Genomic DNA, 20150 nt, shown 5'->3' on the forward strand with positions numbered 1-20150 from the left:
ACTATACTTTATGCCAGACTGCGGCAATGAGAAGGTATTTAAATCTCTCCCTACAATACCAGGTCATGTTTCTGAGTCTACAATCTAAACTAACTTTTTTCCCTTAACCTAACAGTCAATGGGAAAGCACTGTCTTTTATACTTCGAATGAATTACATGAGCTGTAGGACTTCATTAAAAGACACAAAAAGGATGCCCTTTTTTTTATCAGATTAACGCATCAGCCCAGTTTCCTGTATCTGGTCTAAAAGATCCCTTGGGCAAACCAGAAGGAAATGTTCCCTAATAATTTCACAGTAGCAAACGATGTGAGGTACGTGCACCACTGGCATGATAGAGGGAGGCAGAAAAGACTTATTTTAACATGGGGAAGATGCTGATGCAAAGCATACCTGTCTGCAAGCAACATTCTTAGAGAGCATTACACACATTTTGCCAGAGACATCTAATTATGATATTCAGAACTGTCATCAAAGCTGCTGAAGACTTCACTCTTTAAAAGACATGCACACGAAATCTTAGTAGTTGACTCCTAGAAACTCCACAACCTTCCCTGCTGTCAATCATACAAGGTACGTTTGGGGTCTAAAATATAAATTAATTGCCAGAAACTGGCAATAGTTGCATAATACGGGTCATAATTTTAGCTACCCTGCAACTGAAATAAACTGATACCATCAAAGTAGCTATTCAAAAGTTCAATTAATAATTGTTAACACAGTTAATCATTAACAAAATGACCTAAAGCAAGCACTACATCACGCAATGCTCCTGGCTCTGCACTATTAACGTGACTAAAGACTATCCAGGAGCAGTCTGTTAAAAAGGTAACACTTTTATTTAGGGGAGGAGACTAGCAAGAAGGATACTTATAGACACACTATATAAGGCTACCGTTAAGTCTTGTTTGGGGTTATTTTTAGGAGTAATGAACACCCAGAAACCACAATCACATATAACCATCCTTGCCAGTACAAAATGAGGGCAGTTGCTGGGAATTGAGGGGACTTAAAATGCATTGACTTCTCTTGCAGGTGCTATTCACATCTGAAAATGCTAGTGCTAAACCATTAAGAATAATTTTTCTGAACTAATCCAGATTCTGAATTTAACCATTAATAGGAGTGTTAGACTGCACAGACACACAAAATATAAGAATTTAGCTAGGTTTCCTCACTCCGAGAGGAAATTTAAGAACTTGAGTGAAAAAGAACAGTAATAAAACTTGTTCCGCTCCTAATTTGATTAATACCTTTTACCCACGACTGGTCAACTTCCAGCAATCCATCCAAACTTGTGTTTAACCTGTCTTTTTGAACACCTTCTATCTATCCACTAGTCCTCACACCAAGCCATTGATTTCCATCAATAGAGAAGCTCTGTCAAACATGAGACTCATGGATATTTGATTGCCACCCAGCTTTGTCTAGCAGAATTATCTTAGGCAGCCTAATATCTGCTAGCTTTATTACCCTGTTCAATTGTTTTTTCCAACACTGTTATCAGATATTCCTCCTTCATCTTTCAGAGTTTAGTAGAGCTGGATTCAATAAAAAGCAAGAATATTACACACTGTATAATACCAACTACATTTTATTAGAGGGAGTATAATTTACAGCATTAGACCCTAATGTATTAGTCACACAAATCACGCACCATTTCTTTCTCTTCAGAGAGAGAGCGCACTTTTCTTTCACACATACTTTGCCATGTGTTTGATTAGGTTATTAGGAGATTTCAGTATCAGGTAAACATACACCTCATACTAATTTCAACAGGAATCACGATGCGAATACCAAATCTAATACCAAAACAGAGTATGAGGCACTGGGAAGTATCTCAAATTTGATGTCCCTTTATACAAATATTTAATATTTTACCAGTGTATTTTCCTGTTTGATTGCCACCAACCAATGTGTCTTACTGCAAGCAGTATATTCTTACGAAACAATAAGAAGATTAAGCTCAGACAGGATTTAAGTGTTATGTACACTCCACAGCACCCTTTGGCAGCCAGCCACAGTAGTATTTTCCTGTTACCAAATCAAGGTCACAGAGGCATCCCTTATTGTACCACATTGTTTCAACGAATCCCACATCCAACTTCCACATCCTAAAATGGTATACAATAACACATTTCATAAAGGTATTATCCTTTGAGCATATACACAAGAGCAGGAAAAAGTTCATGTTATTCAACTCTAGATACTTAAGTGAAGTAGCTGTGGGAGCTAACTAATCTCCTGCAGGGTTGCTCTACACTCAGTGAAGAAAAACCAGCTCCTTTAGAGAGCAATTCAGGACTACAGCATCTTTCATAACTTAGTAGAGCTGATGCACTTGCAAAAACAAAACCAAACACTGACCATGAAGTGCGTCACTTGGCTTTTTTTCCCCTAATATTTACTACTGTTATAATCTTTAAGCCAAAGCAGAGCTGTGATGGAGGAAGAATGCAAGATACATCCAAGCCCATGTACAGCTGTAAAAGAGGTTCTCAGGGGAAAAAACCAACCCATTCTTTGAAAACAGATGAAAGAAAGGGCTTTGAACAATAATCAAGAGAAAAACATGTTTAAAATTTAATCTCTCCAAGCTGAGTCCTTTTGGGTGCATCTTCTTTGACACTAAGGAATAAAGACCATTTCAGATATGGAGTGGGAATAGAATATCAACTACAGCAAGCAATAGTGCTCTATTAGGAACAACAAACTAATTTGAATCCAACCTAGCTCACACTGGGCACAAAGCTAGCATTTCCTTACATACCATCCCTCATTAATTTCTCTCCAACTGAACTATCTTTTCAACGTTAGCCTTTCCCAAAGGAAGGAAACACACTGGTTCTTTGTCCTATTCAAAAGGCATTCATAATGTCCCAAAGATGAAGAAAGCAGGGTAATAGGTAGGATTACAACCCTGGACTTTTGGAGAGCTACCTCTGGCCTCTTCAAGGACCTACTTGGAGGAATCCCAAGGGTTAAGACCCCAAGAAGGTAAAGTGGTCCAAGGGAGCTGGTTAATATTCAAGCATCATTTCTCACAAGCTAAGGACCAGTGAGCATCCCTATTCGTAAGAAAACAATTAAAAGGATCAGAAGACCTGTGTGGATGAGCAAGGAGCTTCTGACAAAACTGAAACAGAAGAACATTTACAGAATATGGAAAATGGGACAGGCCACTCGGGAGGGATAAAGGCACGTTTTCAGAATATGCAGGGCTATGATAAGGAATGCTAAGGTCCATTTGGAATTGAATCTAGCAAGGGATGTCATGTATGACATGACAAGAAGGGCTTCTTCTACACCTTCCTACCTTTCACTACAAGTAGCAAAAGGAAGACTAGGGAAACATGGGCTCACTGCTGAATCAAGTGGGTGCCCTGGTGACAAAGGATACAGAGAAGGCAGTTACTGAATGCTTTCTTTGTTCAGTCTTTATTGCTAAAGCCAGACTATGGGAATCCCTGAGCATGGAGGCAAGAGCAAAATTCTGAGGAAAGGAAGACCTTCCCTTGGTCAAGGAGGATCAGATTAGCTATCCTTTAGTCAAGCTTGACATCCAGAAATCCATAGGCCCCAATGAGATGCACTCATGAGTGTTGAGGGACCTGGCAGATGTTATTGCTAAACCATCATCCACTCTCTATCATCTCTGAAAGGTCATGGAGAACAGGAGAAGTGCATGAAAGTACCAGTACAGGTTAAATGTTGTCCTACTGCAAAGCAGCTCTGCAGAGAAGGACCTGTGATTCCTGGTGGACAACAGGTTAAACCAGGAGCCAGCAGTGTGCCTTTCTCATCAAGAAGACCAGTGGTACCCTTGGATGCATTAGGAAGAGTATTGCTAGCATGTCAAGAGAGTTGATCTTCCCACTCTACTCTGCACTGGTGAGGCCACATCCAGAGTGATGTGTCCAGGGTTGTGGCCGGGTACGCTGGGCTGCCCAGTTCAAGAAAGACAAGGAACTACTGGAGAAGGTCCAGGGGAGGACTACAAAGTTGATGAGGAGACTGGACCATCTCTAATGAGAAAAGGCTGAGAGAGCTGGGCCTGTGTAGTCTGGAGAAGAGAGGACTGAGAGGGAATCTTACCAATACATACAAATATCTTAAGGGCAGTGTTAAGAGGACGGGGTCAGACTCTTTTCAGCTGTGCCCAGTGACAGGATAACGGGCAATGGGCACAAACCGAAACACAGGAAGCTCCATCTGAATACGAAGAAAAACTTCATTACTGTGGGAGTGACAGATCACGGGAACAGGCCCCAGAGAAGTTGCAGTCTCCTTCCCTGAAGATACTCAAAATCCACCTGGACACATCCTCTGCAACCTCCTCTGGGTGAGTCTGCCTTAGGGGGTTGGACTTGATGATCTCCAAAGTCCCTTCCTACCCCAACCATTTTGTGATTCCATGAAATAGCATTATGGAGTTGGTTTCTATTTTGTGAGCCATACATCACAGCAAATAGTGTATTTAGCTTCTATGAAGTCTGGATCTTAACTTCATACTCAAAGGGCACCCATTACTCACCTAAAATATTCCCGTGTAACTCGAAGCTAACATCTCAAATTAGTTCATGTTACAAAGGTCAGCCTGCTGGTGATAGGAGACTAAGAGGCTCACAGCTTCCTAAATCTCTCTCTCCCAGTGTCTTCCATTCTTTAATGCACATATTCTGGGGTTATTTTTTTCTAATCCTCTAATTCCAATCTGATAAATCAAAATCTTTATTATTTGACTTTAATTCTTCATGCCTGCTCTCTCCAGAAAGAAACTGGTTGGATCCATAAAGGAAAACCCAATAGCAAACAAATTGTACTGGAGACAACTGGGGAAATATTACCTAGAAGCAAATTACAAAATTAGAGTTACTTGAGAGTACAGACATGCTCATACATAAATAAATTTAAATCACCTTATTCTCATGTATCCAAGCTCTCTTATTTAAATTAGCAGCTCTTAAGGCTTGATGTAATTAACAGAGAGCCGGTCTGCTTTATAAAATATTTCAGCCATGTTATTTTCAGCAATCTAAGCTGTCCATGAGAAAGTAACAGCTAAGGCTCATTTTAAAAGAGCAAGCATGATAAGAGCACTCCAACAAGACAGTCTTGCAATCTGATTCTGAAGGACAGATTTTACACTGCCCTTCATTTACTTTAACAAAACCCTCTCCCTCTCCTTACATTAAAGTGACCTCTTTAAAGTTACAATTAGTGCTAGTAAAATTTTGCAGTTTTATGTTTCCTAGAAATAAAACATTGGCTTAAATAAGTATTTTTCTTAACTACACTGGAGAAATTGCCTTAAATAAGTCCTTAAGGTACAATTCCATCATCTCTGGCTTCCCATATCCTAAGAATCTATTTACCTAATAGAAGAGAATTAAGGATATAGCTGAAATCCTTTAGCAAGCACAGAAATTGGTAGAAAGTTTGGAAAATTGAAAAAAAATACCCTGAAGCTATTCTTGGAAATCTTAATTAGAATTGACTGGTGCTCACCTTATGGTGCTCAGACTTTCAGCACTGTCTTAACTTCCCACTGCTACTCTTATGAATCAAAATGCCAAAGTTTTCTGAACTGGTCTTTCAAAGATGAAATTAGTCATTTATAGCTGAATACAAGGTAAACTTGCTCAAGATGTATTCATGGTTTTGAGTAATAATCATGTAGAAAAACAAAACACTTAACCCCCCCCCCCCCAAACAAGTAACTGAAACACAGATTTGTTTACCAAGCTGCACAAATCCCAAAAACCTCCACTTTGTCCTCAACTATCTCAGCACGTGGGCAGACCAATGGAGGTAACTGTTCACTTCAGGCTGCAGAGACCTTACAGAGCTGACGCAGGAAATGCTCAGAGCTCAGTAACATAAGTCCTGGAACTGAAGTATAGCTCAAGACACAACAGACGAAAAAATCCAAATAACTTCTAGATAAACGTGCTATCTTCATCTGCCACAACTTCAGCAGCTCTCTGCAATACTGAAGGCCAGGACCAACAGAAAGTACATCATTTGAAGTAACTAAATTGATGTTAAAAAGTTACATAGTACAGTTAAGTAGAAGATTCTGATAACTATGGAGTGATAGTCATCTCTGCCCAAGTCATAGTAGTTTAGATAAAGAATTATTTTACAAAGAATGAAACCTTTACTATAACAACTGTACTTTTACATTTTCCCCATCTATCCATTCCTTTTAGAAGACAGGAATGGATTTCCAAAATTCACTGCCTAAACATCAGTGACAGCATTTTTTATTACTCTGTTGAAAGAATAAAGGTAGACAACTGGAGAACATCCTTCTATACAGAATCACTGCACTTTTTTCCAGTTTGCTTGTGTAAGGATTAGAATTAATAACAAAAGAAAAGACTCAGACAAGAACACTGCCAATTAAAAAAAAAAAAAAGGGGCGGGCACCAAGCCCACCTTCCTGAATGTGGATAAACTTTGTTGGAGACAAGTGATTAGTATAAGAGCAGTTGAATATCAAGAGGAATTGTTAGCATTCCAGAAAAGGTCCCTTCCTGAGTTGGAAGGGACCCACAAGGACCAAAGAGTCCAGCTCCTGGCCCTGCACAGAGCAACCCCAAGAATTGCATCATGTGCCTGAGAGCATTGTCCAAACACTTCTTGAACTCTGTCAGGCTTGATGCTGTGATCACTTCCCTGGGGAGCCTGTTCCAGCACTAAAGAAAGAGTTTATCTTTTCCTAGAACAAGGTGGGTTTTTTGTTTGTTCGTTTTAACTCTAAAATTATTTCTATAGACAAAATTTATAGGGGAAGACTTGTAGGCTCTGAACTCTGGAAACATAATCAATGATAGGCATTATTGTTACAATGCAAAAAAAGGTGTTCCCCACTAGAGGTCTAACTGAACAGAAACAAACCTTATTTGCTTTAATCCTCCTATATCCAACATCAGGGGGCAAGACCAAGGGGGCGGGGGGTGGAGGGGAAGGAGCAGGGCAGGAGGAGCCCACAAAGCCTGCAGCTTTCATTGTTACATATCTCCTAACCTGATCATTTCCTTATAGCGCTTTCAAGAAGAACGTTTCAATATGAATCAACAAAAATAGTTTCGTAAAGTAGGTCGTTGCTGCAGCAACCGGGCGGCTGTTTGGACTACTCCCTGCCACAATGACCTACTTTTTCCAGTTATATGTAACCGCTGTAGTAAGAGCCGAATATTCCTCCCCTATGGAGCCGCTCCGAGAGGATTCCTGTACCACAGCCGAGCTTTACTCCCAACAGGGACAGAGAAAGGCTTCATTTGAGCAGGTACAAGCAGCGGGTCGGTTCTGCTCCTCTGTGTCATATTCAGAAGTGTTGGTGGCTAAAGGTTACGTGAAACCCAATATGTGCTCGGAGCTCAAAAAGTCCCACGGCAGCGCTCAGAGCCGGAGGAGCTGATAAAGAATGGAAGGGGAAGGTGTGAAAAGGAACAGCCGCTCGTGAACAGCGTGTCCCCTGCCAGACTCAACAGCTGGCACCAAACTTCGGCACAAACAGGCTGTTCCTGTACCACCAACCAAGCACAAGCTCATGGGCACCATCATTCATTACAGGTCTAAATAACACTAAATCTGCGTAAAAGAAAAACCCTGGTGAATGGCAGGTAAAGCTCACATGTTTTTAAACCCTATTTAACCCTGCATGCGCTGGACAGGGGAGATACAAAGGCACCACACAAATCCAGGAAGAAATGCTGACAATTACATAATTTCCTGTTTACTGTTGCTGTTAAAATCAGCATTTTTCCTTATGACAACGGAAAAAAGTATCACCTCTTAAACTAATGAAGGAAATAATTACCTCTGTAGAAACAAGACTGCAAGACTTCAAACATCAATCACAGTGACTGGTACTTAGGTATTTTTTGATCAATTTATTCAATCCCAAGTTCAAAAGCTTTCCTTCACGGTAAAATTAAACAGACAAGCACAAGAGACAAACATTTCCAAGCAAAAGAAAATTCATTCCAAGAAAAGGCAAGCTAGGCATTACCATATGGTACACCGTAATTAAAACTCCAGTCAACAGAAAGCTTCTGACAGATACAGCTCATATGATATAAGCAGAAAAACAAAGAACACAGAAAAAAAGCTCTCCAAAGCTTACTTTACCTTAAGTATTCTTAAAATTTCTAAGTTCAGCAGGAAAAATACTGCAACTGGTGACAACACGGTACTGCAAGTGGAAAAGTTTTTGGAATTTCCCCCACACTTTCATTTGGGAACAAGCCACTTAAAATGACATAACTGTTCCTGAAAATCACATACTCTTCAAATAGAATAGTAAAAAAACACCCTAAAAGCCTAAAAATTATTTTTACTTTACAACTGCACTTGACAAGCCATAGAGCAACAACTCTAAGGTAAGATTCTGGAATAAAGACAGACTAATAGAGGAAAAAAGTGCAGAATTATGAAAAAAAAATAGGGAAGGCTGCTGCTGAAAGAGGAACATACAATTACTAGTAACAGTTTTCAGTTTGAAAGTGTGACTTCCAGTGCCAAAAATGCAAGCTTCATTGTGCTGTCTCATATGGAAGCAGTAAAAAATTGGAGTAAAACTTTCAGCAAATGCAGCATTGAAAAATTTTGCTTTGACAAACTAACATACTGTTTCGGTGTTGGCACTGAAAAAGAGGGGTTGGTGAAATTATATTCAAAAGAATGCAGAAAGCCAAGTTCTAAAATGTAAAAATAGAAAGATGCACATTATCCCCCACAAACTCATGATTTTCTCCATGGTTTAGAAGAAAAACACACTACTGCTGAAATAAAGTACTTCTCAACAGTAAATTTATTGGCAACTACCTTCCAGAAAGGAAATTTCAACCACGTAAAAAAACCCTACTCACTGAAAAGCACCATGACTATATGAGGAAAATTGATTTTACACAGGTCTCCCCAGGTTACAAAAGCCTTGAAATAAAAGGGGGAAATACACAACAATTAAAGCAGAACTGTCAATATCACAGCAATTTACAATTTTTTTCCTTTGTCATAAACTGAACAAACTACATACTAGTAGATGTTTCTAGATCATCCAAGTGAAAGAGTGTGCTAGAGAAAAAAATTAAAAATTTAAGTCTCTCATAGAGTCATTTAAGGAAGCATTCACAGGGCTTGGGAGATACTGTGCAATAGCAGTAAACAGCAAACAGTTACACTGCCTAAAAAGAAACACGGATAAAGCACTGTAAACTAGACCATACCAGGCCTGTCATCTACTGAAAAGTAATGATGGAAAGTCACAGGAATTATCCCTAGGCAACACAAATAAAACAAATAATTCAGATGCCATCCTTGGCTTGATCACCCTCATTAAGACTTGGATGAGTTCACTAACAGCAAGACTTATAAAGAACAAAACTGAAATGCAACCTCCTCCCCCAAAGGCCCTTCTGAAACCTGGATGGCAAAAATTACTGTGGAGAATGTTTTCTTTTAAACGCATGTCTCAATTTTACAGATGTAGTCATGCTTCTCCCACCAGACAGAAAAAAGGGAAAAAATATTAGGTAATCTCTGCTAAAAGCCACAATGTTTTCTTCAACTTTAAGACTTCTAGAAAAAAAATGAGCTTGTTTAGTCTCTAGAATATAAAATATAAAGGAGAAAGAAAAAAAAAAAATCACTTGATGTCACAGGATTTACAGACAGAAAATTTCAACTCAGAGGAAACTCTGTAGAGAACATAGCAAAGACAACATTTAGTCCATTCTTCAACGAATCCAATATATTAGAAATCAAACCACTAACTATTTTCAATGCCAGTGGCTCTATAAAATGCAGTATCACAATTCTCTGGTACACTTTCCCAGTACTTCAGAACTGCACAGATTGTGAAATTGAGATAAAGTTTGCCATGGTGTTCTGTATCTTTAGTGCACAGCAAAACTGCAACCATTCAGACCACGATCATGTTTTATGAACTATACAAGGCATGAAGTAGCAAGCAGCCTACATGAACAAGTCACCTATTTATTTCTCTGGCTGATGCAAATTACACTCCTATTTCTGTTTTTTACACTCCTATTTCTGTTTTTTCAACCACTTTCTGTCTCTCTCTCTCAATTGCAGCACAGTTTACCCCTCACCAACAAGGTCAGTAGAACATTGGCATTGAGAAACAGGCAAACAAAATTCTGCAAGCACTGAACTCCACAGGTTCCTTACTATAAAAAATAAAGCATTTCCTACGTCATGGATATCATACTTTGGATAAATAACAGATAGAAAAATCCAAGTTTTCCTTACAGGAATTGTTCCTAAGTAACCTGTACTATAGATATTTCATCTCCATCACTGAAGAATTCATAGCACATGTTCATACTTCACAACTTCCCCATTTGAGCTTAAACAGAATTTTTTCAACGTTTCTGGTTTTAATTTTGAAGGGATGAGGGTCTGTGTTATGAAAGGGTACAAACCTTCATTGCAAGAATTTTACAGCCTTAACTTTTCATGTCTGTGAAAGAGCCTCAACCACACAGATGTTGGAGAAGAAATGCATGAGAGTGAACAGGAAGGGAAAGATTTCCTACAAATTAATAAACACTGAGATAAAGTACATTTCTGAAGCAGGTCCATAAAATTTCTCTAGTTTAATTGCAGGAGAAAGCAATGCATAACACAAAAGCTCTGGTGTACATCACATACCTGTCAATACAAAAATTAGATATGCAAGACACATCCTAACCAATGTTCAACTGGAAGAAATCCCTTCCATCTCTGATAAACTGAACAGGTTTTGTCTTATTGCAAGAAAGTTGTTGCACTTTTCAAAGAGATTATAAGCAACAGTTTAACACCTGAATTTACTTCTGAAGCCCTGAGTATTATGAAATTCTTATTTCCTGGCCAGGTTTACCAATGTTGAATTTTAGACTTTTCAAATATTAATGCAATTTTAAAATAAATAATAATTTAAAAAAAAAGAAAAGTACAGAACTTGCAAAAAATAAAATTGTATTTTAGGAAGCTCTGTTCACTGCAGCTCAGCTACTGTCTAAACTAATGCTAACAAAGCTCATGTGTTGGTTTTTATTATCTTCACTGGTAACTGGAATGCACTCCAATTTGTAACTGTTCCAAAAATACAGATGCACATGTAGACTTTTGCCACAGCCATCTCCACTTACACACTTGAACACTGAAATATTGACCTGTCCTTTCCAGTCTATCCTTCACCTCCACTGAAGCTTTATTCCCTTACAAAAAATCATTCACACTCATGAAACTCCAAAGCAGTGAAAGCAAATGCTTTATGGTGACCTGAAAAACAAATGGAGGCTTCAGGGTTAGAAGAACATTGCAATTATAGCTCACCTCTTGACCTAGATTGCAAAGAACATGAAAGCCAGAAGTACACAGAAGCACACAAACTAACCTTGCTCCATGTTAAATTAAGAGTTCTGAGAAATCTAAGTGAAATGTATTGCACCAAAATACTGCGAAGTTCTTACTCTGGTAATCAAATCCAGTCCTTTCCTAGGGGTAGCCAAAGGTATGGCTATTAAACCTGCTAAAACGTGATATGCAAATTCCTAAGCCCATGGCACACAAAGCCACATACTCTCACACTGCTTACACAACCCACTCGTGCTCAAGCTGACTTTTGCCCTTTTAGGTCCTTATGGGAAGATCACAAAATTCTGTAAAGCACAGAGTTTCTTCCAGTATGCAAATTCATAATATCACAGACTTTAGTGTGACTTCTACACTGAAAAAATGGCCGACTTTGCTGGCAGCTTGACCTTCCTCCTATCACAGGTTATATAACTAACCTGAAAACCTGCCAGGCACTGAGACAGAGTATGGAAAAGAACCACTTCTGAAATAAAGGCTTCCATGCTGTAGATAAACTGTTAGAAACCAAAAAGTTCAGGCAGAGCACAACGATAAACAGGCTTTTCTGCAACACTTGCATAATATATTTAAAGAGTAGCTTCCATTGGTTGGGATAAAGACATTTTCCCAAACTGGAGGAGAGTATATTTTATTGTATTAAAATGGCCAAAAGAGAATGATAATATATAAAATAACTTGGAGAACTGATGCAGAATTCATTGACACTGCCACATACTGATCAGTTGAGAAAAAAAGAATGCTGCATTCTCAACTGCCTAAAAAAAGCTGCTTTCACATTCATCACAGATGGTGTTTGTTGGGGGTTATCACCCTCCCCCTTTGTGACCAGAGCAGGAAATACCATGATGTGCAGACTGATTACCTTCCCCTACAACGTGATCTATTGATACTTATTTAAAATAAAACAAAAATAGATTACTGGTCCCAAGAGAAGGAAGACTTAAAAACCCTATGGACTTGTTTCAAAACCACATTTCTTCCTTAATACTCAAAACCCACATACTATTCTCACACATTAAGAACACTTGACCCAGATCTTCTCTGGACATCCTGAAACCTGGAGATTAATGATGTAAAACCAGGTGTCTAAAACCTCAAAATTTCTTAACTTGAGGAACTAAGATTACTTCAAGGTCAACCTTGGAGTCAAAACCCAAATTGCATAGATGCTCACTATAATTTTTCTGGCCTATAGTAACGGCTATTTGGAAAAACCAACTTACTGAGCACAATTCAATTTGCAGTACTGCCTGCTCCCTCCAGACCAACCAGTGCAGTCTTCTTGTCCAACTGAATAATAGTTACATTACTGAATCTGGTGATACAAGATCACTCACCAAAATAAGGAAACAAACACAGTGTAATTTCTCAGCTAGCAGGCTTATTTCTCACATTTTGACAGTTTGACAAAAAATAAATTGCACCTTTTCCCTGCACAGTAAAAAGGCCAATACCTATTTTCAGCAGTATCATTTCAAAGGGTGTCAACAAATGGCAAGCCACTGAAAAAAACAATAATCCCCTTCCAAAAAGCACCTGGTGGTTACTGCAGACTTGAGCAATGCAGGCCAGAGTTACGTGACCATTGTAAACTGACTCAAATCCATACTGCCACTGAAAGAAATGGTACCTGCCCTTTCCATTCTTTGCCTCTTCACTACTACTACCGTGACCTTTTTGCTGGCACAATCTACCACAGAGCTAATCCCACCAAAACTGGTAATTAATCTCTTTTGGACAGATTGATGAGCTAAACTGGCTCACCACAGGGCAGTGTGCTATCATAAAAGGGTGGAGCCAACCCTTTCATCAACAGTGCAGGATTAAACCCATGAGGACATACGTCAGTGTGCTTCAGTGACGTACTTTGTAAATCATAGGGCTAGATCATATAACACAAATTATAGAGGGAGTTGCTGAACTGCAGGCACTTTTGGGGTAAAAAATGGTTTTTATGGAAGAGAACAGGTGAGCAGCCTAGGGGTGTGGCACTAAGGGGTTTCTCCAATCTAACTGCTAGTACCACAGAACTCCCATCTGAACATGCACCTTCTGGAAACAAGCTACATACAGACTTTTTACAGATTAATCACCCTCAATTTAATGGGCTGGGTGAACAGAAGTGCTCCAAGTGGCACACACTGCCCTAGAGCTGAAGCCACTCATTAGAGGGCATGATGGGTTGCATTGGGTTTGCATGGCCAGGTTTTGGTATTGGGGGGCTACAAGGGTGGCTGCTGTGAGAGGCTGCTGGAAGCTTCCCCCATGTCTTTCCAAGCCAGTACCAGATGGCTCCAACACAGACCTGCCACTGGCCAAGGCAGCACCTCCGGGATAACGTATTTGACAGGAAGGAAATGCTACTGCTTGGGAGCCATTGAAGCCAGAGAAGAATGAGAATATGTGAGAGAAACAACTCTGAAGACTCCTAAGTCAGGGAAGAAGGAGGGCACTCCAGGCACCAGAGCAGAGATTCCCCTGCAGACCGTGGTAAAAGCCACTGAGAGGAAGGCTGTCCACCTACTGCCCATAAAGGACCATGGCAGCAAAAATAGGAGTGTGAAGAGTCCTTCCCCTGAGGAAAAAGCAGCCGAGACAATGTTTGATGAACTGACCAAAATCTCCATTCCCCATCCCTCTGTGTTCTTCGGGGATAGGAGGTAGAGAAAACAGGAGTGAAGTTGAGCCCAGAAAGACAGGAGGGGTGGGAGGAAGGTGCTTTAAGAATTTAATTTATTATTTGTTACCCTATTCTGATTTGATTAGTAATAAATTAATTCATTTTCCCCATGATGGTAATGGCTGAATGCCCTCTCCTTGCCCTTATCCTAACCCACAAGCTTTTTGTTGTATTTTCCATTCCCTGTCTAACTGAGGGGAATGACAGAGTGCCTTTGGTGGGCTTCATGTTAAATATTTCATACATCAAATAGATTTTCATTCTAAGTGCTACACAATAAAAACAAACTTAGAGGGATGTTTTCATCAGGGAAGTCATAAATATTTCTGTGTATTCCTATTTACATACTAATCATGTCACCAAAACTAACAAAGTATAATACACAAATTGTGTCTGCCTGAATTATATATATGAAACTCAAATCACTCATAGATTAATTCTATTGACAAACTTTTTCCACCAATCCCACATCCAACATACACATCTCTATTGGACAAATCATACCTACATAAGCTGAAACTATAGTTTCAAAACCACATGCACAGAATAGCAAAATTTAATAAGATACTACAGAAACATGCCTATAAGTATTAATTTTTAAAAACAAGTTCCCATTTCCATGAATTGCAGTGATTGTCCTGGAAATTAAACTTTTTTTTCCCCTCAGGTTTTAATGTTTAATTTGCTTGAAATTTAAGTATGGAAAAAAAAATCACCTCTTTTCTTTCTCCAAAATCAGTACCACTATCTGCCATAATAGCAGCAGCTAACTTTGAAGGATGTTGAACACATCAATATTCTCAGAAAATCTAAGAGATATACAAAAAAATTCTTACTCTTATTTTAAAAGTGAAATCTGTTGTCTTCAAAAATGGTTAAGAAAAAGAAATACAAGGATTGGGCAAGATTAGACTATCCATCTTTATAAAATCAGCTGTTGCACACCAGTGTTTTAGGTAACATATTAAAGACAAGACATACACACTCAAAAAGATAAACTAAAAGAAGTAAATTATTACCTAAAGTAAATCCTTATGCAGCAACTAACAGAATGTTTGCATTTCTTTTCAGGTATTGTGATCAATTGCCACTGCACTAAAACTAGGACTAAATTAAACTCTCCCCTAGGTGATGGTGTTAAGCATAAGATCCCATTCTCCTTAATATGGAAAAGTCTGAGCACATACAAACACATTTTTTCAGAAGTAGGTAATGGTTACTTGTTGGAATATGCAAGTTACATTCCTTGTCCGCTTTGCTGACACAATTAGATGCAAGCTAATGCTGGTGCCAAACGTTTAAGGGCAACTGACAAAATTTTAGGAGAGCCTTAGTGTGATTTTAGCATTTAGCATCTCCCTCCACCATTTCTCCATCACCTTTTACTGCACCAAGTAACTTCTCTCGTCTCAAGTGTTGATCTGTGAACAACACTGCGAATTCATCCCATAGAAAAAGCATGTCTCAATGAAAGCACATCTTGATTTATTTGACAGCTTGGAAAAAAAGGAACAATAAGGAGAAACAGAACAGAACCAGAAAAAAATGAAGTGAGCTGAGGGAGGTCCTGGCATTTGTGACGTAGCATTCACGAATTTAGAACAGGTAGGCTGAATGCCAGGAGAAAGGAGGTCAGTAAGACCATGTGACTGCTTAGTAATTAGACTTGCTCGGTAGTGCAATTACACAAAAATATTAGTTCCTGATTGTTACATGACTGTTTAAAGTTAATTAGAAAGCATCTATGTATTAAAGGTTGCTATTTACCAGACTTAACACACATTTTTTTATATAAACCGTAACTGGTGACCCAACAGAGTGACAATACTCTAACAAGAAACTAAACCTCCTGGTTTCTTGTATTCTTTCACCATTTTTCCTCATAGAGATTGTGTTAGTCATAGTTTGATAGAGAAGAGTTTTGCCCAGGGCACTAGAACCACAAACTCACCAGAACACAAACACTTGGTGTCAATCAACTCAAATTAGGAACGAACCCCCGTAAATTCACACCAGGAGGTTAGTTAAATTTGACTCATGTTCCTAATGCTGAAGGGCTTCTGCTCCTAGTCTCAAAGAAAATGTTTTGTCTAATTCAACACCCTACTCAACAGGCATGTTAGCAATGATTCTGCTCATGGTCATCAAGTGAGCAAGAACATAAAATGTTTGATCATTAATTACAAGTCCCAAATGAGACTGGCAAACCAAAAAGCTGCATCACAGATCTTGTGTGTACTTATTGTGAATGTATGTATTTGCACTGGTTAAAAGCATCTCATTAAAACCACTGGGACCTAAAATGGATTCATACCAAACTAGTAACTGTCCATTTAAATAAAAATGTATTGAGAAGACCCATAATAAACATACAGCTTTAGCAGACAGTTATTCTATAATGTTATTGTACTTTTAAACTTGAAAAAAACCTGATGATCTCACAAAACCAGGCTATGCAGGCAGCAAGATTTCCTACTCAAATCCATGCGCAGCATGTGCTTTGAGGGTATTTGAGTACCAGGAGATTGCTTGAAGTGCTTTGGACAGGGGAGTTGTAATATACCCTGAACTCAGTCCCTCTGACCAGCAACTAAAACCAGGCATTTTTCTCCAAATGCAAAATGCAGTGGAAGGACTAGATGCCTTCTAAACACTGAAAACACTGTTAAAGCAAACCAATCAGCAAATATATCACACACAAATGTACTCAAGGATTCTGTTAGCAAATGATCATATTACACAGTCATTGAAGAACCAGGGCCATAGCACTGAAGACATGAACTTCCTTCTGCTAGAATCAAAGTTCACACTTGTCTATCATTCACTAGCTCAGAGAATACAACCAAAAACTGCTCAGCATTTCAGTTGCAGGGCACATTAGAAACCTATGACATGTACTCTTAGACATGTGATTTCCGTAACACTTAGACTTGTGCCAATTGTCCACATTCTTTCAAAACTTAAATAGCTATTCATGTATGATCCACAAAATTAAGATCTCTGAGCTTCTTCATGAAGTCAAAATGTTATTCAAAAAAATTTATTCAAAACAAAAACAATTTAAAATCTCTTATAAACGAAACGTACATCATGAATCTCAAATAAGGAAAGTATCTAACAATTATTCTTAAGTTGTTTTTGTCAGTGCAAATGAAATAAGCATCAAGGTAAAGTTCACATAAAGCATCTTTAGTATCTCTATCCCTTGAAAACAAGATGATTGTAAGGAAAACCTCTCAAAATCTGAAAAAAAAATAGAAACCCAGAACTGCAAAGGTAAGTTACCTGGTTGGTAAAGTATTTAATAAGCTGGGATAAAAATTATTAAATCCAAAAGGAATAATCCTTCAAGTGAACTCAACTGAAACCTGAAGTATCTAAACTTTGTCATTCTTCTATGACATAGGGTTAAGCTAAGTTTCATTGCTTGTTCCATAATTAGGCAACTTCTCAGCATTGTAGTCTGGGCAGGGTAAGTTCAGGAGCATTTTAAGTTCCTGACATTGGAGGGACAGACAATACACAAACTCTACTGCATTATCAATCCTTTTAAAGGGTAACAATTTTCAGATTCCTAGTGATGTTTTAACTAATCTCACATGACAAGCATGCACAGAAGTCCTACTAACCTCTCTGCCTTATTATGGCACACATTTAATATGCAAGCATCAGTCACAGCTCCACAGTGAAGTTCATTTTTAAACTGGGGAGGAGAATTACAAATGGCTTGAAGGTGTAGGAACAAATCTCCACACTCCAGAAAGGGACACTGCACACCAAGCCAGCCAGAGTTCAAGTAGTATTTAGACAAAGCTCTCAGGCACAATGTGGGTTTCTTGGGGCTCTTCAGTGCAGGGCCAGGAGTTGGGACTCCACGATCCTTGTGGGTCACTTCTAACTCAGGATATTCTGTGATAACCTTTCGTGCAGGAACGCTACTCTGAGAAAGTACTTCTGAGCTAAGCGAGCAGCTTCACAGTTTTTCCAGGACGGAGTCACCCTGGGGTTCCCGACTGCCCAGAGTTCCTGAGATGGCGCAATCGCTCTGGGCTACTCCCCACAGGGCTTTCCGCCCGACAGCAGCCCCGCTCTGAGCTCCAGCGCTCGGGCACTGAACCGCCGCCCGCGGGGGCGAGAACAAGGGTCTCCCTCCCCGGGAAGCCACGGCCCCCCGCCCCGCACTGTTCCAGGGGCTTCCCGGCTCCTTCTTTCCCGTCCCTCCCACGTGCGCGCGGGAGCCGCAGCCCGGGCGGGCGCTGGGCTGGATATGTAACACGGCCGGGCCGCGCGGAGGGCGGGCGGCCGAGGGAAGCCGGAGCTGGCAGCGGCCCAATCGGGCGCGGAGGGGAGGGGATGGCGGGGAGGCAGCGTGACCGAATACATAACGCGGGGATTAGGGCCCCGCAGCGCCCCGCACTCACCGCCACCTGTTGATGCCCACGTTGGAGGAGCCAGCGAACCAGGGGTCCAGGATGTAGACGCAGCGCACCGTGTCTGCGCCCTGGATGCATTCCCGCAGCGCCGGGTTGTCGTGGAGCCGCAGCCCCTTGCGGAACCAGTGTACGGCGTTCACCCCCATTGCCGGGCGCGGGGCGCTCAGCGGGAACCGCCGCCGCCCGCGGGGCCGCTCATGGCCCGTGCGCCGCCGGGCGAGCACGGACGGGCGGCGGGGCGGCCCACGGGCCTCGCTGCGGACGCTCTAGGACCCGGCGATACGGCGGGAGCTGGCCCCGCCCGGCGGGACGCATCACCCCGCGGAGCCCCGCGCCGGGGAGAGCAGGGACGAAAGGTGGGAGCGCTGGCTCCGGCGGTGTCTGCGAGGCGGTGAGGGCACCCTGCCCACGGAAAGCGCCGTACGTGCCCGCTGCCGCCTCCTCGCCGCTCGCCCTGTGACTGCGCCGGCCGCGGGGCTGCGCCGGCCGCCCCGCCCCCCGCCGCCCATTGGCCGGCGCCGCCCCCACGTGACCGCGGCCCCTCACGTTTCTGAGGTGTGTTCGGTACCGGCGGCGCGCGGGGGAAGGGAGCTCTGGCCGGGCGGCCCCGCGCCCGCGGCGCAGCGGGAGGCAGCCGGGGGGCCCGCGACCTCGGCGGGAATCCCACCCGCCAAGGCGGCGCGGGGCCGGCAGGCCGCGGCGGGGCGGGGCGGTGGCGGCGGGGGGCGGGGCCCGACTCTCTCCCACCCCCCCGCGATTCGGTGCGGCGGGACCCGGATGAGCACGGGGCCGCGAGGCGGCTCTTGTGGCGCCGGTTCCGCCGGGAGGCGCAGGCGCGCGCGCGCGCGCCCGCCGGCCTGTTATGTATCGCGCCCCGCGCGTGCCCGTGCCGCTCCGGTCACCCCCCCACAGCCCGGGCTGTGCCCGCCGGTCCCACCGCATCCAGTCCCATCCGCGGGAAACAGGCGGGGCGCTTATGTAAGCGTGTGCGTAGAGAGCATCTGTCGGACCAGCGGAGCTCCAGAGGTCCTTTCCAACCCTGACGATTCTGTGACGCGGGCCCAGGGCTCGTAGCCGCCCGCTGCAGCCGGGAGGTGTTGGTCACAAGAGCTGGACAAGAACCCCCGAGCAAGAGAGAGCGGCTCGGCCGTGCGGCGCTGCCGCGCCCAAATACGCTTCCAGGCAGCAGAACGAGTTAAAATGGTCCCTCTTGCACCGTTAGTAAAGTCATTACTAAATGGTGAATTTCTCACGCCTGTTAATTACAGAGCTCAAACCACCGTCTGTGTGCTGCCAACACAGCGGGTTTCCCTGGACCTGCTCCGTGGTTACACTGGGAACGGCCAACAACCGACCGAGGCATCGCAGTGACACGACTCGGTAGAACCCTTCTGTGTCTTCACAGGGCAGCTGTAGATGCAGATCTGAAAATAAGTGGGTAGCAACAGCAAAAGTGGTCTCAATGTCTCAAGTAAAAGGCAGAGGACCCAAATCAGCAGTACTGACCTTTCTTAACTTCGAGAATTTTAGACAGTACTTTAAGAACTGTCATTTTTCTTTCTCCTAAAATATTTTTTCTGCTAAGATACACGGAAAGTAAACATCAAGTCAACAAGAAGACGCATGCATCTTATGTTTCCCTTC

At 41.9% G+C, this 20150-nt stretch overlaps 1 protein-coding gene and 1 long non-coding RNA gene across 3 annotated transcripts in view; one reads left to right on the forward strand and one right to left on the reverse strand.

The window, feature by feature from the left end:
- The window catches only part of CRY1 (cryptochrome circadian regulator 1), a 39281-nt gene extending 20562 nt beyond the window's left edge, over positions 1–18719 (reverse strand). Inside the window, exon 1 of one of the 2 annotated variants that reach the window (XM_039570775.1) lies at positions 18495–18652. In XM_039570775.1, the coding sequence (XP_039426709.1) occupies positions 18495–18652 (158 nt within the window). Of the gene's footprint in view, positions 1–18494 lie in introns of both variants that reach the window. The other variant, XM_039570774.1, reaches the window with a different exon arrangement.
- Positions 18720–19023: 304 nt separating this feature from the next.
- LOC120411890 lies at positions 19024–20124 on the forward strand. Its single transcript, XR_005604450.1, has 2 exons — positions 19024–19061; positions 19775–20124. It is a non-coding gene; the product is annotated as an uncharacterized LOC120411890 (long non-coding RNA).
- The last annotated feature ends 26 nt before the right edge of the window (positions 20125–20150 follow it).

This window comes from Corvus cornix, chromosome 1A (genome assembly GCF_000738735.6).
Source record: "Corvus cornix cornix isolate S_Up_H32 chromosome 1A, ASM73873v5, whole genome shotgun sequence".
Lineage (NCBI taxonomy): Eukaryota > Metazoa > Chordata > Aves > Passeriformes > Corvidae > Corvus > Corvus cornix.